General features: G+C 52.7%; 1 protein-coding gene across 3 annotated transcripts; it reads right to left on the bottom strand.

Moving 5' to 3' along the window:
• Window positions 1–471: 471 nt before the first annotated feature.
• On the bottom strand, window positions 472–20,380 carry os9 (OS9 endoplasmic reticulum lectin). 3 transcript variants are annotated; one of them, XM_088912719.1, is made up of 15 exons: window positions 20,219–20,380; window positions 17,153–17,338; window positions 16,335–16,398; window positions 16,169–16,245; window positions 14,730–14,828; window positions 13,811–14,012; window positions 13,159–13,329; window positions 11,968–12,074; window positions 11,271–11,325; window positions 9,944–10,035; window positions 8,345–8,557; window positions 7,958–8,150; window positions 6,929–7,099; window positions 5,438–5,547; window positions 472–3,613 (listed from the first exon to the last, which is right to left on the bottom strand). In XM_088912719.1, exons 1-15 carry the CDS (start codon window positions 20,366–20,368, stop codon window positions 3,476–3,478), a joined length of 2,028 nt encoding a protein of 675 aa, XP_088768845.1. In that variant the 5' UTR covers window positions 20,369–20,380; the 3' UTR covers window positions 472–3,475. The 3 variants fall into 3 exon arrangements, with proteins under 3 accessions (XP_088768845.1, XP_088768854.1, XP_088768863.1); XM_088912728.1 differs by having other exon boundaries at window positions 6,929–7,096; XM_088912737.1 differs by lacking the exon at window positions 6,929–7,099.
• Window positions 20,381–25,488: the final 5,108 nt, after the last annotated feature.

Below are 25,488 nucleotides of genomic sequence, written 5' to 3'. Positions count from 1 at the left end.
TCCCCCCCCCCCCAACCGACTGTCTCTGTAACTCGGGAAAGAGGCCGTCAGCGGCGCCGTTGCCCGAGAGGTACTCGGCCCCTTTTCAAATTTGTGGGATGACGGTGAGCGTCTGTTAATCCCCCACTCCCCAAACATGGGATAAATTAGTTTTGGAGGTCCGGTCACAACAGGCCCACGCTTCCTGGTCCATTTCTCAATGATACCCTCCCCGTGAATACTTTTCAGCCCTGAAGGCGAAACCTCCCGACAGCGATATCTTGGCCTGCCGGGTTTTAAATCTGAAGTACAGAGCCCTGACCCGTCCTGTCAGCACCTGTGAGGATACTTTAAATCAGTCCCAAGTCTTTTTTGTTTATGAAGATATTCTGTTCCTCTCTTGTGGCCGAAGCACTCAAACCGCCACCAAGATAGCCAGACAATTTAACCAGGCTGCTAACAGCAGGGAGAGAGACCGAGAGGACTAGAGAGTGGGTTTTAGCTGTTTTAATAAACTACCCCTCCACACACACGCACAAAAAAAACAGCTGCGCACACATCAAAACATGTCCCTGTACACATTACCACCCCACCCCGCAAAATTATATATAATTAATTAGAACACGGCTACTATTATTCACATATTATACAAGAAAAAAGAGAAAAGCCCTTTTTCTGAAATGTCCAAGTAGCGCAAAAGGAGCAGGAAGTTGTATGTACACGTCTCAGGAAAGCTGAGATTCAGAACGGCTGGAAAGGTTTTAGATCAGGATCCTGTGATCTAGTGCAATAGGGCCCGTATGGTACTCAGTTTCACAGGGCTAGAAACGAACACGTTGTTTAAAAATTTACAAAGTTCGGCTTTTAAATAAACCACAAATCGGTCTTTAAACGGGGCTTTCGGAAATCCTATGAAACGGCGGATACAGAAAAAAACATCATTCCTTTGTGTGTTGTATGGCTTATCAGTATTGCTAATTCATGTATTTTTTATTTATGTTTTTACGGCATTCAGTTGCCTTTCAGAAGATTTGAAAAGGGAGGTGTGGCTGGTCTGCCACATAAACACCCATGTCGTCACCGGCAGCATTAATGGTGTAACAGCATATTGAAGCCTGTTGGAGTACGTTAATGACCGCTTTAGAGCGGTAACACCACTATACAATTGCATATGCTATCCATTTTCTGACGGGCTTATCCAATTCAGGGTCGTGGAGGAGCCAGAGCCTATCCCAGCAAGCAATGAGTGCAAGGTCAGATACCGTACACTGGCTGGGACACCAATCCATCACATAGTGCACACACACTCACACCAGGGCCAGTCTTCACTGGAGCCAATTACCCTACCAGCATGTCTCTGAACTGTGGGAGGAAACCAGAGAACCCAGAGGAAGCCCATGCAACCACAGGGAGGACATGCAAACTCCACACAGGTAGCACCCCAGAAACTGGACCCTGGGCCCTAGCAGTGTGAGGCAGAAATACTCATCACTGGGCCCACAAGGTGCAGAGTGGTTTAAGTTGTGGAGTGCATCTTATTTTGAGAGTTGCAAAAACTGCTTTTGACAATCATTGCCACCCCTTCCCCATCTTGTATTTCAGTGACTGGGAAACAGTTATTAATGTGGATTATACACAGCCCTAATAAAATATTCCCCACTCCTCTGTTCTGTGGAGTCCCCAAGGACTGTAAGGTAGTAGCAGACCAGGCCTTATCCCTCCACTGTGCTGCATGAGAAGGGGGGGAAAAAACTTACAAGGGGAACGACTGCTGGTGGACATGACTCTGGTGCACTGGTAAAGGTAACAACAAACCTAGGGAACAGGTCAATTCAGACAACCTTACAAGACAAGAGGGCTCACAAGGAGCCCTCACAAGGGTGTGAGTCATCAAGGGTGGGCTCACAAGGAGCCCTCGTCAGGGTGTGATGGTTCACAAGGAGCGATGACAGAGCTAGCAAAGACACAGGATGCAGAAGAATCACCCCATCGGGGTGAGCATCGGTGAGCATCTAGTGTAACCAATATAGGTGCACAATGCTGTAATCACTGCTGGAGGTGAATGGATGAGCGAGTCCCGTCTTCTCCAATGGTTTAGCATGGTAGTATAGGTGCGTGGACACACACATCCAAATGGCTCCAAAAGGCAGCAGCTCCTTCTTCAGAGTATCTGCCCCTGAAGAACACAAACTGGGACACCTCCTTAGGGTGAGAAAAGTTTCCCTGTAGCCCAGCACACAACCCTCACAGGAGACCACTGCCAAGGCAATTCGGGACATCCAGGCGCAGAGAGAGCATTCTCTTTACAGGTCTGTCACGAGCATCACACACAAAGCGATTTGTGCAGACGGGGGGAGACACTGTGCCATCAGTCCCACAGGAACAGGAGAGGAGCGGCTCTAGTTCCACAGAGCGAGCCAGGGGAACGGGTAAGGCTGCAGCTCATTCAGCAGCAGGTGACTAAGAGATGTAAAGGAGCTCCTTCCCTCTTCGCCAAGGACGTTGCTTCTCCCCAGAGCTCGGGTTGCGGGCCCTGCATTGCTCGAAGTTTGGCTCTAATCCCTTAACGGCACAGCCCGTGCGTCCTGGCTGCTTTTCAGCAGTCAGGCTCGCACCCGCCCTCACTTCAGCAGGAACAACAGCCACTTGACCTCACCCACTCTGCAGGATGGGTGATGCGGGTGGGGATCTACTCACCTCTGCGTGTGCAGATCCCCGAATCCGCACACACAAACGCCAGGAGAGAGAAAAATTAGGCACAGGCCACCTTACAAGCTGCGACGGACTCCATGGCAAATAGATCCCCATCATTGAGAAATAGCAGGAAAAAGAAAGGCTAGAACATTCCAAAATCTGACACAAACGTAGGGAATGTGGTAACCTCTCCAGCAAAGAAAAAAATAGTTCTTCACAAAGAAGTCTTCAAGAGTCTATTGCTGGTGTCCAGTCCAGGTCCTGGGGGGGTCAGTGTGTCTGCAGGGTGTCCAGTCCTGGTCCTGGGGGGGGTCAGTGTGTCTGCAGGGTGTCCAGTCCTGGTCCTGGGGGGGTCAGTGTGTCTGCAGGGTGTCCAGTCCTGGTCCTGGGGGGTTCAGTGTGTCTGCAGGTTTTCTAGGTGTCCTCCAAGCACCAGCATCTGAAGAGCTGGGAGTAGCTCCTAAATTGGTCCCATGTTAAAGCCAATCAGCTGATAATTAAGATTATAAGGAGCTGAGCTGGAATGAAAACCTGCAGACACACCGGCCCTCCAGGACCAGAGCCGCCTGTCCCTGCTCTACGGAGAAGCCAGTGAGGCTCCGAATTGGAGAACTAAAACTCAAAAACAAAACCGCGGTTCCTGCAGGACGGGGATACGCGCGTGGGGTTCAGAGCCGCCGAGTGCCCGCTGCAGGGGGCTCGGCGCGGTCTTGCCTTCAGATCGGCAACCCTCTTGAGCAAGAACCCATTCTGCCCCTCATCCGCCACCCCCCTGCCCAGGGTCCAAGCCGGGGCCCGGCCCTCAGAAGTCCAGGTCGTCCGAATCGGTGTTGCCTGCCGCCGGCGCCTCCTCCTGCTTCTCTCCCCACACGAACCTGTAGTTGTTCTCCAGCTCCTCCTGCCTCTTCTGCTCTCTGTACACCTCCTCCGTGCCGCCGGTCTGCGGAGGAAATAGAGGGGAGGTGTGGGCGGAGCTCGGCTGGCACAGCAATGCGGCATGGCTCCGGCCGCAGAGCGGCGCGAGGCGGTCCGGGTTTTACAGACTGCAGAATGTCGCGTCGTCAACGAATACAAAAACCAACAAGGGCCCCTTTCCGTCTGAACGGAGCCTGGGAGGGGAGTTCAGCACACTGACAAAGTGAGCCTAAGGGGCCTCTTTGTGCCATAATGAAGCAAGCCTTCAGATCCCTATCCCGCCAACCCGTTACCTATCCCAGCATGCAACAGGCACAAGGCAGGCTGTACCCTGGCCAAGGCGCCAGCCCATCCCAGAGCACACAGACGCACTTAGCGCCCATATATTTACACAATATGTGCAATTGTGGGGGGGGGGGGGGGGGGGCAATAAATTCACAAGGTTGTTGTGTAGTTGTGCAGACTCCTGTAGGAGTGGTGGGAAGTGTAGTTATGTTTTTACGTTTACTTGTACCATTTCTATGTTTTGTACGTTTTTTTGTGTATGAAACATAGCTGCTTCAATACAAGACAAATTTCTAAGAAACTGAACAAAGTATGACATTTGTACTATATGTGACACCACGATTTTAAAAGGCCACCACACATGGCAGAAAAAAAAAGCACCAGCCAACTAAAGCAAAGTTAGCTTTGTTGGTAATTGTTCAGAGGAGCATAGGCAGTTGGAAAATCCTCAGAAAATAAAAAATATAAAAGTGATCCTGGCTGTGGGTAAGTGGTTAGCTGAAAAAGGCCCCGCCCACAGGCAGCAGGTGTGTGTACAAGGCACACACAAGGAAGGCTTTTGAGCCTGTGCAAAGGAGGGTGTAATTGTTGGTTTTAGAAACATTAACAGGGTATGCTAAAGGGATAGGAAGGAAAGAAAGAACTATTGACGCACCTCTCCTATATCAAAAATAATATACCCAGTCAGGTCTTGAATAGATCAGGTGTCTTTCCCGCTGAGCCACCCAGGACTTGCTTCGCCTCACCTGCACACTCCTGCACCCAGTTTCCATCTGGCAGAAGGCTTCCCATCAACCTCTCGGCTAATTTTAGAAAAGCCCTTATCCTAAATCAACTCTCTGGGCAGTTTCCAAGATAAAAAAAAACAACATTGCAGTGGTTAGGTGGCCACGTAGTCTTAATCACTAAGCAGCAGGTGTGAGGGTCTGTGCTCACAGCTCTGTGGGATCAGCAGAGACTGAACTTCCTGGTTCTCCCTCTACACCCGTACCGCTGGTGTAAAGCATCACTCTGTGCGTCAGGCCCTGCATGCGACAGAAGAGCAGTGGTGCTTGAGCCTGCTCCTTTTTGAGATCGGTGTTGTGCCACACAAAAGCTCGGCTTCAAAGCTGAGATTTCATGGCTTTTTCTTCTGAACTAGGGAGTGGCCAGTCACTCGCCCTCAAATTGGAACTAGCAACACAGGGAATATTCAATTCGATTCACTTGCACTTTGCTCCAGGGGGTAACAGCAGCGCCTCACTTGGGATTCGAACCCACAACCTTCCAGTTTAGAGTCCAGAACCCTGCCCACTGCACAACGCTGCTGCTGTAGCGAAGACGAACCTGTTAGGGAGATGAACCCGTCACAGGTGCGCAGAAACGGACAACTGAGAGGCGGCAAACCCCGCAGTGCCTGATGGGACAGGCCCGAGCCCTCACCCTGACGTCACACAAACAAGCAGGCCCGCCCAGCGCGTCGCCAGGGAGCTGAGAGAGGTCTAGCCGCAGCAGCCCCAGGGCCCGGGCCTCGGCCAGCTCAGCCGCACACGCGGAGGCGCAAGGCGAGGAAGCGGCCCCTCACCAGCAGGTTGATGAGAAGCTCGCGGAAGGACTTGGTGTCCTCCTCCGTCAGCCACTGATCGCCCTCCTCCTCCACGCTCCTCCGCGTCAGGATCTTCACCTCGATCTTGCCTGCAAGAGAGCCACGCGTCAGAGAGGCCGATCCCCCGCGGGCTGCTTTCTGAGCCCCTCGAAAGTGCGGGGAGCCGTCCCAGCAGGAGAGAGGAGAGGGGGCGCTCCACTGCCCCAGCGGGGCGGTGCTCCCATCTTGCCTCAGCCTGGACGGCTGCCCCGAGGCTGGTGCAGCAGTACATGAATATGGGAATGGCTCATGGCAGGAGGGTTCAGTCACGCTCGGGGGACATGATTGTTTTACCCTGCACTCCGAGTCTAAAACATGTGAAAAGTGTACAAAAAAAGGGGGCAAAAGGGAAACTGAATGAAAAGACCAAAGACAGATCTGCTCCACACGAGGATCCATGAGTAGAAAACCCCTTGTCAAACACAGGCATTTAAGGTGTTTACTTTGAGTCCGCTTCAAAGTTAACAAACAGATCTGCTCACATACGAATCCCTCCAGAGCTCTGAATACCTGCAGTCTCCCCCGTGACTGGGCAGCTTGCGATCAGAGCGACAGGGTGGCCAGACTCCTGGTGGCTGCTCCTGTTCAAAATACCACCACCCTTCCCTGCAAGCCCATAGCAAACAAGCTTCCTTTCTGTACTGGGTCTCTCGGAGAACGAGGCCGAGCGTTCAGGGCAGGTAGTGTCTCGGCTGAGCTTCAAGGCTGGTATCTTTGCAGTCCCTTTTTGCACGTAAATTTCCATATTGGAGGGTGTAAGGGATCATTTTCTACAGGATTTGAATTGTTTTTCTTCAGTGCACTGTAGTCCCATTCAGACTCTCAACCAGTCCAGGATCTACCACCAGCACACCTCTGTTCCCAACATCAAAGCTGCAGTTATTAACTTCCGACGCCTGCCTGTGAAAGAGTCAACAATGCCACAGGAGGACCTTAAGCTTACGGAGGAGCCTGGCAGCTGGGAAATCCAGAAATGGATTGAACTGCTGTGCATGGGAAGGCCTTACTTAGCTGATCTCACCTAACCCCCTCCACCTCCTGAGGTCTGGTGCTACTGCCGATTTAAACACCATACGTGCCCTGCAGGAGCAGATCTGGGTATCCATGGTGTAAAGTGATCCCAACCCTCCTTTATAATCGAGGCAAGAACATGGAGAAAGACAGACTTCTTTACACAAAGAGTGGTGGGAGTGTGGAACAAACCACCCAACCTTGCTGTCGAAGCCAAAACCCCGGTTTCCTTCTAGAAGCAACAGGATGAGATCCACGCATCAATCAGCTATTAACGATCAGACAGGGCCAGATGGCCTCCGTCGGTCTGTAATCTTTTTCCCGCCACCGAGGAAGGTTAGAGAGAGAGAACACACCCGGCCACCAGCCCTCTCAAGCCTCGCCCCCGCCCCGCCCCCTCGACACCTGCCCCGCCCCTACCTTCTGCTTTCAGTCCGGCCTTCTCTAGCTGTTCCTTAACCACGTCTTTAATCTGCTGCATCTGGGGATCTCCATCTGCCAACTCCTGCACCTTCAACTGCCTCTCGGGGCTGCTGCCCGGCTTAAACTTAGTAACTCTGATCTGAACCTGGTCGTCGGCAGCTCCCTCTGCTGCGACAGAGGAGACAAGAGGATGCCATTTACACAGTGAGCAGCAGGCAGGCAGGCCGAGAGACGGACAGCCCTCTCCTCCACCCCCAGAGGCTGGGTGGACGGCCCTTCGACACTGAAGAGCCCCCCCCCCCACTTCCCCTTTCGGGCGGAATAAGAGGGTTTTTAATCTCACGGCCTCGTGTCTCATCCCCGTGTCCCGGCTGTGGAGGGGGGAGGGCGAGATGGGGATGGGGATGGGGATGGAACGATGGTGACCTGCAGACACAAAACAGACTAAACAAAAAAAATCACAGGGCCCCCAGGGGATATGAGCACCTGCACACGTCTGGCCTGGGGAAACAAGTCACGGATGGCAGGTCGCAAATTCTGAAGCGTGTGGAAACAACACAGAAGGAGGTAGCCAGAACATTTCTGACCATTTTAAGTGTCTGGTTATTTACCATTTTATCCGTTTACTGTCCACTTTATCCAGTTCAGGGTCGCAGGGGAGCCAGAGTCTATCCCAGCAAGCAACGGACACACGGCAGGATACTCCCTGGACAGGACGCCAGTCCATCTCGGGACAGACTCTCAAACAAACACGCTCACTCAGGGGGCGATTTCCCCAGAAACCAACTCATCTACCAGCAGGTGTTTGGACTGCAGGAGGAAACCCACAAACTCGCCATGCTGGACTTCTTCACGCACCATTTCTATTTTCCCCAGGTCTAAATGTACACGATGAGCGATGACAGATAAAAGCTACCTGGGGAAATCCTGCCTTTGGGCTCGGAGTTCAGGAATGTGAGCCCTGGGGCACAAATCCGAGATCCCCCCCCCACCTCTGTGCTCTCTCTCCTGGTGCAGCCTCCTTACCCGGCTGTCGGGGGGCCAGGCTGGGGTCGCCCCGGGCTCGGTCAGCACCCGCGGCCTCCCCTGCCCCCGGCTCCTGCCCCTCCTTGTCCTCCAGCCGGTCCAGGAGCTTGTCCAGCGTGGTCTCCAGGGTCTTGGTGGCCTGGCCGTGGTCAAACTCCCCCTTGAGACCCTCCACCTGCAGCTCCTGCTCAGCCTGGCCAGGACACAAAGCAGCAGCGCGTGTGAATGCAGGGCTCCCCCACAGCTGTACGCAGGGCCAGGGGCTCCCCCAAAACACAGGTTCTTACGCACATTTTGTCCCCAAAATTGGCATGCATCTGTCAAGCCAATGGGGGTGCCATGCTAAAGGCTGGCACTGTTCCCCCCCCCCCCAAATACGTGGCACACCTCATCTATGATGTTGTCAAACGCCTTCTGCATCTCCTGCTTGACCTCCCCAATCCTGGAGGAGGGCAGGGAGAGGTCGGCCATCTCCTCCTCGAACTCCTGCAGGAGCTGCTCGTCCTCGTCCTCCTCCTCCTCCTGCCTCTGTGCCTCCGCGCCCGCGGGACGGGCGCCCTGCTCCGCCCTCGCTCCCTCCTCGGCGACGGCGGCGGAGGCCTGCGGAGGGAACGAGGCTGCTGGATTTACACCGGAAAGAGAGCTGGCCGAGATCCGTGGCGCCGGGCTTCCTCCCACACCTGCGCTCTGTAGGCCTCACGGGTCACGACATTGTCCAGAACAGCACAAGCCCAGCAGTATTACTGCCGTTCTCCCATTCTGAAGCTCAGCTTACAAATAACTCACCGATGCACCGGCTGGCCAAAATATTAGAAAGCTTGCAGTCTAATAAACAGACCCCTCCAGTAGGGGGCAGTGTGTGTGTGGGGGTTGGGCTGGAAGAGAAGGAAATGGACTCCCAGCACTCCCTGGCCAAAACAATCCCCAGACCTCACTCGTACTGGAAACCAGTGGACCTGTCCAGTTCAGTCCCCACACACCAGCACCCCCCTTCACACCCCCAGCTGAAGGCTGTTCTGCTACAGGAATTGGGCTACAGGAATCCATCAGGCCATGCCCTGTCCTAACGGGTGCTGTAAGCTGCTATTAGGCGAGGGTTCTTAATATTTTGGCCTCCAAGAAAATAAAGACTCTGAAGGGCTTCTGCAAAAAAAGCTCAAGTCAGTCTCCAGCTCACCAACTGGTCCAGGGAGCTGAAGGGCGTCCCCTCCTGTACACAGCCCAGGAAAATAAAGAGACCAGAATGGCAATACAGGCTGCCAAACAGTAGAAAGACAAAAATATCACCAATACTCCTCAATCCTGTCGCAGTACAAGTGTGCTACAGGCATCAAGAATTCTCTCCAAGCCTCCACTGGTGCCTGAACTGTTCTCATACAAGCTCCACACAGACAGAACCCGAAGCCTCAGCGCTGTGAGGCAACAATGCTGACCGCTGTGCCACCTCGCTGCCCGGGTCTCACTGACCAGCGTCTCCTCAAACACCCTCCCGGCAGCTCGGGCTCGGCTGGACACGAGCAGCCAGCAGGCAGGGCTCTGTGGGGATGTGGAGAGCAGCTCGTAATGAGTGACCAGGAGCCCCTGGCTACCGGTCATCATGCTGGCCTGGTGTGGTCCAGGGCTCCCGGTCAGTCAGCAGGAGCTCTCGCCTCCCACCACAGAGCTGAAAGGACACTTTTCACACAACAGAGCACGGGGGCGTCAGGATCAGCTGCTGGACTGAAACGCAGCAGCTGCAGGCTCAGCAGGTCAGAACAGACCTGGGCTTCTGCAGGGAGGAGGAAGACGCTGATAGAGAACAGCGGAGAGCTGTGTGGAAGGACACTTTCTGTCCAAGACTTTGAAGAGCAGTGCCTCTCGAGTCAGACAGACACGCAGGCACCAGCAATCACCAACAATTCCACTGCTCCCCCCCCGCCCCCACAATCCTTTTCTGAAGCGCTGGTAATTGGACTGGGCCGGGCTGGGCCCAGCTGTGCTGCTCACCTTCCTGCTGTTCTCTTTGAGGTGGGCGATGAACTTCATCAGGTCGGAGGAGTCGGTGATGATCTTGAAGTTGAAATTCTCTGCCCCAGCGCCTGCCAGACAGGAGGATCTTTAAGGGCTGGGCTCCCCCGCGTCGGGGCAGGGTGACCCCAGGGTGGAGACAGTTGCGCCTCTCTCTGACCGCCCTGCCAGCACTGGGACGCCAGACACGGGGCACGCGCCGGTCAGGGTCTCTTCCCCGCCCCCCGCCCAGCAGGAGGCGCTCTGCCCACCATATGCTACCAGACACAGGCGGCTCACACTGGGTCACAGGGCGCTGCCCAGCCTGGGCACTGGCACTTCTGCCAGCTGAGCCAATCAGGACTTCGTATAAAGAACAGAACTGACGAGGTTGTTTTATAAGTTCTCAATAACACTTAACAAGTGGCGAGAGGCGAGATCAACTGCACACACCCCCTTATCTACTTAATCCTCTAAATTTGTATAATTGAGGAGCAAGTTTCAAATATCTGTAGAATGCAAATAATTTTGGATACATTTTACAATCTCACTCACAGTGCATGGCAGAAGTATGTACCCAATATACCTCTCAAACAGGATCTGTGACTTAAAACCAATTTAATGCTTCAAAAGTGTCAGCAGACGGAAAGCTCACAGCCCCGGTTCTGCAGGGGGGAGAATATTTTTTATTATTTTTATTGTATTCATCCGATTCTGACTTGTTTGTGGCGGCATTCTCACATTATCACAAACTAACAAAATTCAGGATGGATAATGCAGCAGAGTTAAAGATTTGGACCCGACACATTCCTCATACGGCACCAGCACTTTCAATTTTATAATGCAATGTCACACAACTGGAGAGCGAAAGGTCCCTTAGGAGAGCCAATTAAGACCTGATACATGAATCGCTCCTTAAACGACAACAGGAAATTATCCTGTGGTTCTCAGGGAGCCAGGTGGCAGATCCCAGCCACAGACACTATTCCAGATCATGGATCCTGGAATAACTGTACATTATAAATCAGGGTTATCCAAACCTGGGCCTGAGAGTCCGGAATCCGCAGGCTTTCTCTGTCTCCTGATTTGACAAACAGCTCTTCACCCGGGAGATTTTAACTCCTCCAGTCAAGGCTGAGCCTGGAACAATTTATCCCTTCCACTCTGCCTCCAGCGGGAGACAATGTTAAGAGACACCAAAATCCCAGAGGATTGTGGGAGCCCGGGAAATCGCAGTGGACACAGACAACAGCTGCCAGTTCTCAGCCAAATCGTAATCAAAAAGCAAAACCACAATTTTAACAAGGAGGCAGAAGAAGTTACTGACCCTCCTCTTCAAAATCCTCCGCCGGGATCCGAGCGTCTGCGTCGTCTGCACCTGCCTGAGAAGAGAGGGCGTGATCACAATGATTTGATGATCTGTGATCGCTGAAGCATCTCAAAGCACTGCACCCCTAAAAAATAAGGGCTACAGGACTCGGCTCATTGGAGATAGCACTGCGACATTCGGACCAATCCACCCATCCAGTTTCTAACTGCTTTATCCAGCACAGGGTCACTGGGGGGCTGCAGTCTATCCCAACAAGCAACTCACACAAAGTCAGGAAACCCTTCTGAAGAGGACACCAGTCCATCACAAGGCACACAAACACACTCACACCAGGGGCAGGCTTCCCCGAAGCCAATTAACCTGCCAGCATGTCTTTGGACTGTGGGAGGAAACTGGAGCACCCAGAGGAAACCCATGTGAATGTGGGGAGAACATGCAAACTCCACACAGACTGTACCCCAGGTATTTAACTCAGGGCCCCAGCCCAGCAAGGCAGCAATACTGACCACTGCACCACCGTGCTACTCTGATAATGTTGAAAGAGTAGAGAAAAGGCTTTCCCAGTTACTGGGATTTTGCATGCCACCAACAATATGACACAACTAGTAAAATGAGACACAAATGCAACTGCAGTGCAGAGCTCGGCACTTTCCCCGATTTCCGCTCCTGGAGGAAGACGGAGTGAATTTGTTACCTGCTTGTCGTTGCTCACGGTGGCGCGGCTTGGCTTGGTTACGCCATTCCAGAACTCGGCATCCTCTAGATCTTCGATAGAGGAGTCCTCGGCAGGGCCAGCCTCTCCTGGTGAAAACAGACCCAGAGGTGAGACCCGGTGGGAAGACCTGGAGCATCCAGCAGGGGGCAGCAGTACAACCCTCAGGTCCCACAGGCTTTCCGTTCCAACCAACTCCAAAGCCACACACAGGTTACAGGAACTGAAGCTCTTTAGTCTTGAAAAAGAGAAGGATGCAAGGGCTTGGGATACAAAATCCATAAATCCCAAAAGCGTATGGGCACCGTTTGCCCAAGTCATGGCTTCAACACCAACGGCGAAACAATGACTTGAGGATGCAAGTGGAAGCTGCAGGGAAGTACGTATGAAACTGAGAACAGGAGGCACTTCTCTACACAAAGGGTGGTGGGGGTATGGAGCAAGCTGCCCAGGCTTGATGTTGAAGCAGATACTCTGGTTTCTTTAAAGAAAAGGCTAGATGATATCCTCGGAACAATGAGCTGCTAACTAGTGGGCCAGATGCCCCAAACTGCTTCCTCTGGAGCCTATCCTGGCAAGCAATGGACACAAGGCAGGGTACATCCTGGACAGGACACCAGTTTATCACAGTGCATGTACTGACACAGATGCACATCTCACACCAAGGCCAGTTTTCTGGGAGTGAGCTGGGCATCTCCAATGGGCCGTTAAGGGCTGAGCTGGAACAAAAACCTGGAGAGACACTCGACCTGCTGGATCTGGACTGCCCATCCCTGGTCTACTGCCTGGGAGTGTGCTGGCAACTCGGATACCGAAGTCATCCGCAGACCCCACACCAGCTTTCCCAAGGTTAACGCGAATTCTTCCACACATGCCAACACCACACACCCACACAGAACCACCAGAAACACTCGACCCGTGGACTGGACCCGGAACCAGACCTGGTACACAGGCCGGCCGAGCCTGGGGGGGGGCGCAACATTTAGCTCTGTAGTGCCAGAGGGGAACTGTCACATCCAGATCCAAGAAACTGGGCTTCTTCCCAGAAACCACAAGGTGCAGAAACCTGAGCGCTTTGAGCCCAGAGAATCCAACACTTTCTCGGCCTTCGATTGCATGTTCTCAGATCAGCACGCTCGCCCATGATCACCGCCCCCGCCCTCCGACCCTAACCCTCCAGTTCGAAGTCCAGCTCCGGCTCTCCGGCCTGGTCCGCGGCCTCGGGTGGATCCGCGCCACCCCCCGGCCGTGCCTCCTGCCCGTCTGCCTCCTCGTCCTTCGCCAGGATCTCATCCAGGTTCCTGAGCTCCTCCGAGATCTCGTCCACCTTGCGCTTGGTATCGGCTGTAGAGAGGAGCAGGGAAAGAAAGGAGGGCAGGGGCAGAGGCAGGGAGAGAGAGACAGGAGCAGAGACAGAGTAAAGGTGGGGGGATAGAGGCAGAGACAGGGATAGGGGCAGGGGCAGGGAGAGAGAGAGACAGGAGCAGATACGGAGAGAAAGAGAGGCTTGTTATAAAAAAAACAAAGTAAGAGGTTTTCCTGGATCCCAGCACTGTTTCCTTTGATAGAAAAAGAGCTGAGTTGACATTGCTGTGCACCAGTATTGACAGGAAGGAGAACTCTAAACCTGGGACTTAACTCTGGAACATTATTAGGTTGCCAAATGATTGTTCAGTTTCTGTCTCCAATACAACAATGCATGCAGATGTTGTATAAAACAAAGGTCAGGCTTGATTGCTCAGGTATAATGAGTGAAAAGGATATCATGGCAGCCAGGGGGCAGCCGTGGTGCCTGAACGGGTCCTCCTCCCCTGCCCGTACTCACAGACTTGGGCCTTCACGTAGTCCATGTACTGCTCGGGGCTGAGGGCGGGCTGGCAGGTGATGCCCAGGGGCTTGGTGGCGGAGGGTGGGCGCAGGTAAGGGTGGTGGCAGGTTCGGGTGGTGTGGACGGTCAGCACGTAGCTGCAGGACTGTGGCTCGTCCACGCGGGCGATGTAGTCCCCCGAGCCCTCCTCGCACAGGAACTGCGGAAGGCCGGGACAGGGGGGCGTCACTGGGGCAGCAGGGTCTCATCCCAGCCCATGCCAGTGCAGCCAGCGCCTTCACTCTATTAAACTGCCATTAAGATCCTGGCTGTCCTGGATCAGGGTGGACTGGAGCTCATCGGACAGACCTTCTGAATCCAGCTCCCCATGTCCCAACCTTCTGGACTTGGATGCAACTGATCTCCGATATTTACCTCCAGCCCTTGACTGACAACATTATCTGCCAATAAAGATGTCTGAACAGATTTTGGGGTCTAGGAACTGTACAACACCAGTAGACATCAGTCAAGTTTCACATTACAGGGAGGCTGAGATACAGGTCATCCCTGTTTGTATATTCCATTTATTCGGCTGATGATTTTTTCCCAAAGCGACTTGCATCTGTGCCCATTTACACTGAGGGGCATTTCACTGGGGCAACCCGAGTGATGTACCTTGCTCAAGGGCAGAACAGCAAGTGCTTGCCTCAGACTTGAACTCACAACACCCCCCCCCCCCCCTTGGTAAACAGAACATGCAAACTCCAAACAGAGGGTTATCAAGTTTAGAAACAAACCCAGGACCCAACAGCTGTGAGGCAGCAGTGCTGACCCCCACAACACAGTGGGGTCCCACATCCCATAGAGAACAACGTTAACGAAACTGGGCAAGACTGAAGGTTCAAGTCAAAACCAGGACACTGTAGCGGTCTCTCACCCTGACTTCGGTCTCCCTGGGCTTGCCATTGAGGTCACACTTGGAGCCGTTGACGTAGGTCTGGCTGTGGTAGCGCTTGAGCCTGTGCTGCTTGGAGGCCTGCAAACAGAACCGCAGCAGACAAGGGGCTGAGGAGGGGTCAATACTCAAGCAGGGGAGTCCAACAGCCCCAAGGCCTGGCGGTCTCTGGATATGGGGCCGTCTGAGCCCTAAGTGAAAAGCTGGTCTAATTAACCACACCATCGTTAACACTTCTCACCAGGCCTGAAGGCGGCCGACAGGCTCACGGTTCGACTGCTCAGGCTGGATCAAACCCCAGAAGACACAGGCCCCTGCAGGAGGCGGGTCCGACGCCCCTGTGCCCGCAGAGCTCGTTTATTCCATGCCAGACTGCGCCGTCTTCCTCCTGCTCTCTGCAGGAATCCCATTTTCACACCCTGCGACAGACGCCTCCAGTCTGCAGGCACGGAGCCGAGCTGGAGGATTACAGCGGTCCCATTTCGGAATCCACCAATCCGGGACCCGGAGACCCCCATCATCCGATTGGATCCCTCTAACGGAGCCTCAACTGCTCCATTTCATTTGACGGACTGTTTTCTCAAGTTACTCCTGAATTTCCCCCCCAACTACATAAACAGTTCTGTCTGTTCCAGAGCCAAAAACAAAACCAGCTCAATTTGGGAAATGAGTCAGATTTTGGGTTTGTTGACATGAGAGCTCAGCTGGATTTGAAAACACTGGGATCAGGAGAGCCCAGATTGATAAAGCCTGGACTAAGACTTGCTACAACATGCTTGGAAAATGATATTACTCTTCACGGAATATCAGACCCATATTTCTGTATATTATTTCTGAAAAGGGCGTTTGCCATGCATATAAATGTTAACTTACATCCTACCATATTCTTCTTACTAACCACTTTACCCAGCACAGGGTCGCTGGGGAGCCAGAGAGCAAGGCAGGGTAGGGTACACCCTCCATCACAGGGCAAACACACACTCACACCAGGGCCATTGTACCAGAAACCAATTAACCTACCAGCATGTCTCTGGACTGTGGGAGCAAACCTACACAAACACAGGAAGAACATACAAACTCCACACAGACAGCACCCCAGGAACTAATGCGAGGCAGCATACTAACGACTGTACCACCCTGCTGCCAGCTGTATCCAATTAATAAAGGACCAACTTAATAAAGCAAACGCTGCAGATCCCAAATGTACAAAATACCAGCAAAAATACATTACCAAGCAGTTACTTTACCGAGTAAGATACTGCCACCGTGTGGTCCGATTTGACACAAACCTATCTGGCCAGTAATTTAAAACCTTCTGCCAGGTTTGAATAAGCTCTTCCCAACATCCACTGCAATTTGCCAGAAATTTGCAAGATAAGGCAGTTATGCAAATCCATAGGAACATGTGGAGTCGCTCCTACCTTGGCAGTGTCGTTATTCCAGTCGAACTCTGACCCGTAGTATCCCAGGAAGAGCACGTCTCCTTTTATTTCTGAATCTGCAGAGGGGGGAAGAAAGGCTTGGGTGACAGGATCAGACCACAGATAACAATCCCTCCTCCCCCCCGACCAAACGACGGGCCCTCACCCTCCAGGTGGTACTGCCTGACGTGCTGTCCGAAGCAGAACTCGTAGGTCCACCAGTCTTTCGTCTGCAATCAGAACAGCCCAGAGCAGATTAGGGGTGGCCCGCGTCACAGCCCAGCCGACCCACACAGTCCCACCGGGACGGGGCAGGCAGCAGAACAGCAGCTCCGGTTCAGCCCGGTTCCAGATCGCCGCCACAGCCGCACACACGACCAAGCACTGCAGAGCTCAGGACCCTTGGGGTGACCGTGTCTGACGCGCGGTGGGGGGGGGAGATTCGTGCCAGTATCTATTACAGCGCACTGATTCATGCGATAAAGAGGTATGCATGCTGTGGGATCCAACCTAATCAAATAGTCACACAGCCTCAAAAATCAATGGTTTACTTTGAAGTAATCAAATCGGACTGCACCTGGTGTTCTCGGATTTAAATACGCCTCCACAGCGACCGAGGAAAAGGTGCAGATCAGATCAAGACACCCCAGTCAGCGCCGCCGCTGGGCCGGGGGCGAGGCTGAGAGAATCGCACCAGTTCAGGAGGAGAACCCAACTGGGGAGGAAGACTAGACCAGTCCAGGAACATCATAAATCAACACACGACCCCTCCCCACCTCCAACCCACAAACCATTTCACTACCAAACATTCAGGAGGAAGAGATGGGAAAAATCCCCAGTTTTAAGACAATGGAATACTCCTCCTGGACGGAGGGTTTAGGAGCAAAAAGGAGGACATGTCCGGGAGGATATAGCCGTTTGGTAACCCTAGCAACCACTCCCACACTACACCAATCCCAGGCGGCGTGGCGCGGCGCACCGTACCTTCACCAGGCAGGGAGCGCCGTCCATGGGCTTCAGCAGCTCGGCGATGCCGGGGCCCGAATAGGCCTGCGAGTCCGCCGTGTCCGCGGCCGCTTCCTGCTGGAAGCGCAGCGCCTGCGCCGGCAGCCGGCACTCGTACAGCTGCTTGTACTTGTTGGAGACCAGCATGACCTCCTCCGACTTGGCCTGCGCGGGGAGAGGGGGCGACAGCCTGAGCTCGGAGCGCCAGCAGTCCCGCAAGACTGACACGGCCCCCCCGGGTCCAAACATTCAGGACAGAGGGACCCATCTCTGCCTTGGCCAGTCCCAGTGGCACTGGGGTCCAATCACACACAGATTCGCCTGCAAGCACGAAGTCTAACCAGCGCACTGTGAGACCATGCAAACTCCATACAGACTGTCAACCTGAGCCGCGATCCAACCCAGGACCCTGTGACCCGAGAGGCAGCAGCGCTGACCACCTCGCCCCCGGGTCCTGGGCGACCCCAGGCGGGCAGGGCCTGTGAGTTACGAGGCAGAGTTGCGCCAGTCTTCCTGTTGGGCTCAGGGGCTGGCGGGGCGAGCTGGCCGAGCTGGCCTGACAGGTGTGCCACCTGCACAGCAGGCGCCTCCGTCAGTGAAGCCCATTCCCTGGGCTATGGGCGCGGAAGAACTCCTGGATCAGGGCGGCACAGTGGCACAGCGGCGCAGCGGTTAGCATTGCCGACTCTCAGCTCTCAGGCCCTGGGTTCGACTCCTGCAGTGCTATCTGCATGGAGCTTGCATGTTCTCCCCCACCCCCCACGTGTGCATGCGAGTTCCCTCCCACAGGACCAAGACATTCCGGCAAGTTAATTATCTTCTGGCAAAACTGGTCCTGGTGTGAGTGCGTGTTTGTGCGTGACTCTGTGTGTGTCCCGGGATGGACTGGTGTCCTGTCCAGGGGTGTACCCCATCTTGTGCCTGTAGCTTGCTGGGATAGGCTCGGGCTCCCCTGAATTGTATAAAGGTGTTAGAAGATGGTTGGAATTGGTGGATCACTGAAGTACTAACGATGAAGCAATCAGGTCAGGCACAATTGTCCGGCATCACCTACAACCTCTCGCACATTCTAACCCTCATCTCACCTGGGGCCTGAGGGTTTAAGCCAAGAACCTCTTGATAAAAACCTCTTTGCCTTAGTCAGGACACACAGCCCACCCCTTAAGGAACAGTGAGGGACAACAGCATCCAGGACGCAGCTTGGTCAGGGGGGCCCTGGCACAGATCTGGCCCAGGGCTACAGCTAACAAGAGCTAACAAGGGGGGGGGGGGGGTTGGGCTGGAGGAGCAGGAGACAGACTCCCATCACCTTCCCTGACCAGAACAATCCCCTGACCTCACCCCTGCTGGAAACCAGTGGACCTGTCCAGTTCAGTCCCCACACACCAGCACCCTCCTCACACCCCCCAGCTGAAGGCGATCCTGTCTCTGAAGGGGTCACCAACACCAAGTCCAGCACCTCTAACGGGGAAGTGATGAAATCAGAACTTTCCGAAGACCCGCAGCTGTGATCAGCTAAGCGGATGGAGCTCTCATCTCATTTCCTACCCAGCTCCTGCTGCTCGTGGTGGGAGCAGGCTGACCCGGGGAGACCAGACTCCTCTTTCCCTGGCATCATCTCCAGCGCCTCCTGGGGGACTCCCCAGCCAGCCTATATTCAAATCACACCAATGCAGGCCGAGTTGTGTAAGCAGCTTCAAGTTAATCTGGAGCGCAAAACTAAACTTCAGCTCTCAGGGATCTTAAATTGAAGAAGTTAATCTTCCGTAACGGGTTCAAGAGAAGTATTGATTACAAGCTCCCAATCACTAGAAGCAGGAATATTTGGAGTTACCTATAGTAAATAGAGGGGTCATACAGGGGTCTGCAGGGACAAGGAGGGACATCCCAGGGCCGGAATAAGATGGGATTGAGATGGGAACAGGGAACCTGATGGTGGGGGTGGATTTAATATTTTGGTCACTGATTGCAGACCACCATACTTGAACTCACAGCCAAGCAGACTTCTGCAGTAGCCAGTCCAACGTGTTTTTAGAAGCGTTTCCTAGAATAGTGCAGCTACGAACACACAATGTTTGTGCACGCAGGAGCAGAAATGAGCCACGAGTTTAGTTTTATATTGACTATGGTTGCACAGGACCCAGGACTGGCCTCTAATGATGGACATTTCTTAAGTACTGGGTTTATTTTAAGAAAGACCATAAACATTCACATTACAGATAATAGTGAGCGCTATTTCCTGCCCATCAGCAGAACACCCAATAGAGAATCTGGACAGACTGAATATACACTCAACACTTAGACCCGTCTTCCCTCTCTTCCGAGAAACCCTAGCGATCGGTGATCTTCAGCACCTGGGCTCATGCAAGCAATTAAGGCACAGAGGTGTAATCAATTCAGCGAAAAGGTCACAGCTGCAAAGCGTCGCTAAACCGACTACACGTTTTAGAAATCAAATTCAAGACAATTCTTATGACATGCAGTGCCAGTTGACAGACGGCCGAGCCGGGCTGGGCAGCGTGACGCCAGCAGCGGTCAGAGCCCGGACTCGTACCGGGACGGCTGTGGGTTCAGACGGCTGCTGTTGTAATCTGGCTGACGGCAAACGACAGTCCCGCTGGTCCTGCGTACCTGGGCTGGCTGAAAACCCCTTTTAGAGAACAGCGATCTTCTAGATTAACTGAAACGAACGCCAGCGGACGCGCAGCTCCGATCCATGAGATGATTAAAGCGATATGTGTCGACCCCAAATCCCCCACCAGAACCGAATGCCTGTACTAACTCCCAGAGCAAGACACCATCAGCACCGCTGTCATTACACGCCTGATACCGGGGCGAACCTCTGTCCAGAGCTCATCGAAGGATCAACAGCCTACCGCCCGTTTCCACGGCGTCTAGGGGGGAGAAGTTAAAGTTTTCGATAGGACCTGCCACCCGACGTTTAAAACTCTGATCACCCAGAAAGAACAGACCGGGGTGTCGTCCAGTGCCCCGTTATGAAATGCTCGCTGTCAGACACGGTAAGTAGAAGACCGCTCGTCCCACCTGTCTCTTAATCACGGGATCGGGGAGAATCTGGATCCCATATTTCATTTCACTTAGTTCCTCCAAGTTCAAAAACGCGGCTACGGAGAACGTACACCACCAAAACACAAGGGACAAGACTTTGGACCACCTCTCCATGGAAGCAGCCATCTTTCTGTCGCCTAGTTTCCAGCCCTCCCCAATTCCTGTTTTTATTTTCGGCTTCGCAGCTTTGGCGTGCTGCTTCGCCATGGTGAGAGCTGATTGGCCGAGGAGGCGTCGATCTGCGGGGCTATTGGTTCTCTCGGCCGTCTGTCAAGGCGCTTCCGTCATCCGATTGGAGCAACTCAGTTGACCATTTCCTGCCTCCTCCCCAGAGTGGAAGTTGTCTTCAAGGGGATTTTGATTGGTCCAAATCAGCTTCATCACAGCCAATCAGTTTCTCCAGAGTGCCAGGTATTAATGCAGTGAAATCACCTGCATCTTTTAAAACGGACATAGCACTCCATCCCAGTCTAGGCCCCAGTCTTCTAGTCTTCTGACTTCTGTTTCAATGAACTCTTGATTGTTTAATTGATCCCTATAGTTAACTATTAATTGGCTAATTAGCTATCTTGGAATTCTTTTTAGCTCTGCCACATTAAGACAGTTTGAGCAAATCTGTAAATACTTAAGTAGTAAGTAACTAAAAAAGTGCATATGTCTGGATCATAATATTATAATAGATGTGATTATAGTTGCTTTATTTGCCCAATTAAGGCTTCAACAAGGAAGCAAACACCCAGCTGTAATGATGACAAGCAGACCATGTGATCCTGGACTCTGAATGACTGGAAACCAGTTTCACAGATTTTAACAATTTCTTGAATTTCTATGGGGCTTTTCATCGTAAAGGATCCCAAAGTCGAAGCTCAGCAGGTGTGAGCCTGGTCAGTACCTGGATGGGAGACCTCCTGGGAAAGCTAAGGTTGCTGCTGGAAGAGGCGTTTGTGGGGCCAGCAGGGGGCGCTCACCCTGCCATCTGTGTGGGTCCTAATGCCCCAGTATAGTGACGGGGCCTCTTAATAATCCCCCTCTATGTACTGGCTTCATCACTCTATTCTCCTCCCCACTGAGAGCTGGTGTGTGGTGAGCGTTCTGGCGCACTATGGCGGCCGTCACATCATCCAGGTGGGGCTGCACAGTGGTGGTGGTGGAGGGGAGTCCCCATTACCTGTAAAGCGTTTGGAGTGGAGTGTCCAGAAAAGCACCATATAAGTGTAAAGAATTATTATTATTAAGGAATAAAGTGTTTCACATACAGGAGGGGACTCACTTCCTCCTCCCCTGAAGAGCAGCCCGGGGCGGGGGGAGAGAGAAACCGCTGCACCAGGTGGATTAAGGAGGAGCTTTAAGAAATAATTTTGCCAAGTGTAGTAGTATTTTTAGTTTTTCGTCTTTCTTGAGTTGCTCCAATCAGAAGACGGAAGCGCCTTGACAGATGGCCGAGAGAACCAATAGCCCCGCAGAACGGGGCCTCCTCGGCCAATCAGCCCGCCTGCCGAGGCTGCGAAGCTGGGAAAAAGAAATGGGAATTGGGGAGGGCTGGAAACTGAGACACACAGATAGCTGCTTCCATGGACAGGTGGTCCAAAGGAAAACTCTCAAGTCAAACCTCAAACCAAAACATCAATCATCATGCCAGATAACGTTGACTTCAATCCAAACAATAAAATAGCATCTTTAACACGTAGAACTGCAGATAACTGAGTCACTGTGTGAGAGGCCTGAGTACGGAGACTCTGTAGAGTGGCTTACAACTCTTAAGTGTGTGAGGTGGGAAGGAGCTGCTTGCTGTCCTGGTGGATCTTTGAATCCCTGGTGCAGAATGCTTGCAAAAGAAAGTAAGATGAGCTGTAAGATAATCGAAGATTTCATCACAAGAACATTTCCAGTGAGCCTGGCTTTTCATTAAATATTCATATTTTCCATTTCAGTGCAGTATTTTGGCTCATAATCTTTTTTTCTATTACAGTGGATTCAACGTTGGTATTCCATGAAACGAATACGCAAATAATCTTAAAAACAAAGCAGGTTCCCCTCTTTACCAAATGGAGATTCTCAATCCAGTATTTACTGGTGTCTTTACGCCCTCTAGTGTGTTTGTAGTATTTGCGATTGGTGGGTGGGGGCAAAGTGGGGTCAAAGTTCAGATTCCATTCTGGCCAATAACCGGACAACTTAAAATATAAGTTGTCCTCACCTGAAGAAGGCTCCACAGCCGAAATGTTGTGTTTCCTTTCTTTTCTTTTCAGCATGTAATAAACCCGTTACCTGTTTAATTGCAATTTAACAAATATATTGCTAACTAGCAGGTGGCACGGAGGCGCAGTGGTTAGCATTGCTGAGTTAGCAACTGCTGAGTTCAGTTCAGGGTGCTGGATTCAGTTCCAGGGGGGTTGTCTGTGTGGTGGAGTTTGCATGTTCCCCACAGTCATGTGGATTTCCGTCAGGTGCTCTGGTTTCCTCCCACAGTGGCTCCAGGGACTGTTGGCCTTGGTGTGAATGTGCCAGTGTGTGCCCTGAGATGGACTGGTGTCCCATCCAGGGTGTACCCTGCCTTGCGCCTGTTGCTTGCAAGGACAGGCTCTGGTTCCCCTGAATTCGATAAAGCAGTAGAACATGGATGGATGCTAGTTAGCTCTTCTCACTGCAGAATAAAGAAATTAAACATTTTCAATACACAGAAAGTTATTGGATGATTAATCACAGATCTCAAGATAAGGCCCATAATGCATTATAATTATAAATACAGCAGCAAGCAATGATTGGCAGAGGGAATATGGATATATCTCTTTTCATGGGCAGGGGCATTGCTGATCTACAGTAACACAGACGGCTTCCTGTTTTTGTTCCAGAATAACTGTAACCCTGCCTGTAAGCTCTAACTGTTTGCAGTAAACAGTGGACACAAGGCAGGATACATCCTGGACCGGATCCAAGTCCAACATGAGGCGCACACAAGTACGCATGTATACAAGGACAAATTGTGAGATCGCAAATGCTTTTACAATCCTGCCATAATTCAGAAGTTTCTATGTGGGCTTTTAGGGGGGAAAAAATAAACACAAGATAAGAGTAACAGCTTTGCAGCTTGGTGCCCCACATACCCTGTTGAGCAATAGAGAGCAAAAGAGACAGAAAAAATGACAGTGTAAAAATAACCCAAAAAGTATGTAACAGGTTAGATCTCTTGGCTGGCCGTTAGATGGACTGTGTTTCATTTAATATAGAATGTGGGAAGAAGGTAATGTGTCTGTTTTTCTGTTTTTTGTGTGAACACGCGACTTTCGGTGCGTGTGTCTGTGTGTGCGTGCTCATGGGTCTGTCGGTGTGTGTGTGTGCTCATGCGTCTGTCGGTGTGTGTCTGTGCTCATGGGTCTGTCGGTGTGACTGTGTGTGTCTGTGTGCTCATGCGTCTGTCGGTGTGTGTGTGTGCTCATCGGTCTGTCCGTGTGTGTCTGTGTGTGCGTGCTCATGGGTCTGTCTGTGTGTCTGTGTGTGCGTGCGTGCTCATGGGTCTGTCTGTGTGTCTGTGTGTGCGTGCTCATGGGTCTGTCGGTGTGTGTGTGCGTGCTCATGGGTCTGTCGGTGTGTGTCTGTGTGTGCGTGCTCATGGGTCTGTCGGTGTGTGTTTGTGTGTGCGTGCTCATGGGTCTGTCAGTGTGTGTCTGTGCGTGCTCATGGGTCTGTCGGTGTGTGTGTGTGCTCATGGGTCTGTTGGTCTGTGTGTGTCTGTGTGCTCATGGGTCTGTCGGTGTGTGTCTGTGTCTGTGTGCTCATGGGTCTGTCGGTGTGTGTGCGTGCTCATGGGTCTGTCGGTGTGTGTGCGTGCTCATGGGTCTGTCGGTGTGTGTGTGTGCGCACATGGGTCTGTCGGTGTGTGTCTGTGTGTGCATGCTCATGGGTCTGTCGGTGTGTGTCTGTGTGTGTGTGCTCATGGGTCTGTCTGTGTGTCTGTGTGTGCGTGCTCATGGGTCTGTCGGTGTGTGTGTGTGCACATGGGTCTGTCTGTGTGTGCGTGCTCATGGGTCTGTCTGTGTGTGCGTGCTCATGGGTCTGTCGGTGTGTGTGTGCGTGCTCATGGGTCTGTCGGTGTGTGCGTGCTCATGGGTCTGTCGGTGTGTGCGTGCTCATGGGTCTGTCTGTGTGTGCGTGCTCATGGGTCTGTCGGTGTGTGTGTGTGCTCGTGGGTCTGTCGGTGTCTGTCGGTGTGTGCTCATGGGTCTGTTGGTGTGTGTCTGTGTGTGTGTGCGTGCTCATGGGTCTGTCGGTGTGTGTCTGTGTGTGCGTGCCCATGGGTCTGTCGGTGTGTGTCTGTGTGTGCGTGCTCATGGGTCTGTCTGTGTGTGTGTGTGTGCACATGGGTCTGTCTGTGTGTGTCTGTGTGTGCGTGCTCATGGGTCTGTCGGTGTGTGTGTGCGTGCTCATGGGTCTGTCGGTGTGTGTCTGTGTGTGCGTGCTCATGGGTCTGTCGGTGTGTGTGTGCGTGCTCATGGGTCTGTCGGTGTGTGCGTGCTCATGGGTCTGTCGGTGTGTGTCTGTGTGTGCGTGCTCATGGGTCTGTCGGTGTGTGTCTGTGTGCGTGCTCATGGGTCTGTCGGTGTGTGTCTGTGTGCATGCTCATGGGTCTGTCGGTGTGTGTGTGTGCTCGTGGGTCTGTCGGTGTCTGTCGGTGTGTGCTCATGGGTCTGTTGGTGTGTGTCTGTGTGTGTGTGCGTGCTCATGGGTCTGTTGGTGTGTGTCTGTGTGTGTGTGCGTGCTCATGGGTCTGTTGGTGTGTGTCTGTGTGTGTGTGCTCATGGGTCTGTCGGTGTGTGTCTGTGTGTGCGTGCTCATGGGTCTGTCGGTGTGTGTGCGTGCTCATGGGTCTGTCGGTGTGTGTCTGTGTGTGCGTGCTCATGGGTCTGTCGGGGTGTGTGTGTGTGCGTGCTCATGGGTCTGTCGGGGTGTGTGTGTGTGTGTTTGCTGGGGTCTGTCGGGATGTGTGTCTGTGTGGGTGCTGGGGTCTGCCGAGGTGTGTGTGTGTGTGTGTGTGTGTGTGCTGGGGTGTGTCGGTTTGTCTCTTGGTGTGTTGTGGGCATAGGGTATCTTCTGGACCATGAAAGAGGCCCTTTTTAATCGAAAAATGTTTTTTCAAAGGCTCTTAAGATGTCTGTCTTAAATGGAAACACCACATCCTCTAAAAATAAAGATAATGACAGAATGTTTTGCATCCATCTGTCATAAGAAAGCCCTTTGTTGAGAATGAG

This window comes from Atractosteus spatula, chromosome 1 (genome assembly GCF_055471065.1).
Source record: "Atractosteus spatula isolate fAtrSpa1 chromosome 1, fAtrSpa1.hap1, whole genome shotgun sequence".
In the NCBI taxonomy this organism is placed as follows: Eukaryota; Metazoa; Chordata; class Actinopteri; order Semionotiformes; family Lepisosteidae; genus Atractosteus; species Atractosteus spatula.
Note: the sequence above shows the minus strand (reverse complement) of the source record. Positions and strands in the feature narration are given on the sequence as shown.

Bases quoted from the DNA above. Each gene is read 5' to 3' on its own strand.
- os9 (XM_088912719.1), bottom strand. From the start codon at position 20,368: ATGGCTGCTTCCATGGAGAGGTGGTCCAAAGTCTTGTCCCTTGTGTTT. The intron at 10,036-11,270 runs GTCAGTAACTTC...CCTGTCTGGCAG, and splicing joins GGAGGATTTTGAAGAGGAGG to GCGCTGGGGCAGAGAATTTC. The intron at 7,100-7,957 runs GTAAGGAGGCTG...CCTCTGTCGCAG, and splicing joins CCTGGCCCCCCGACAGCCGG to CAGAGGGAGCTGCCGACGAC.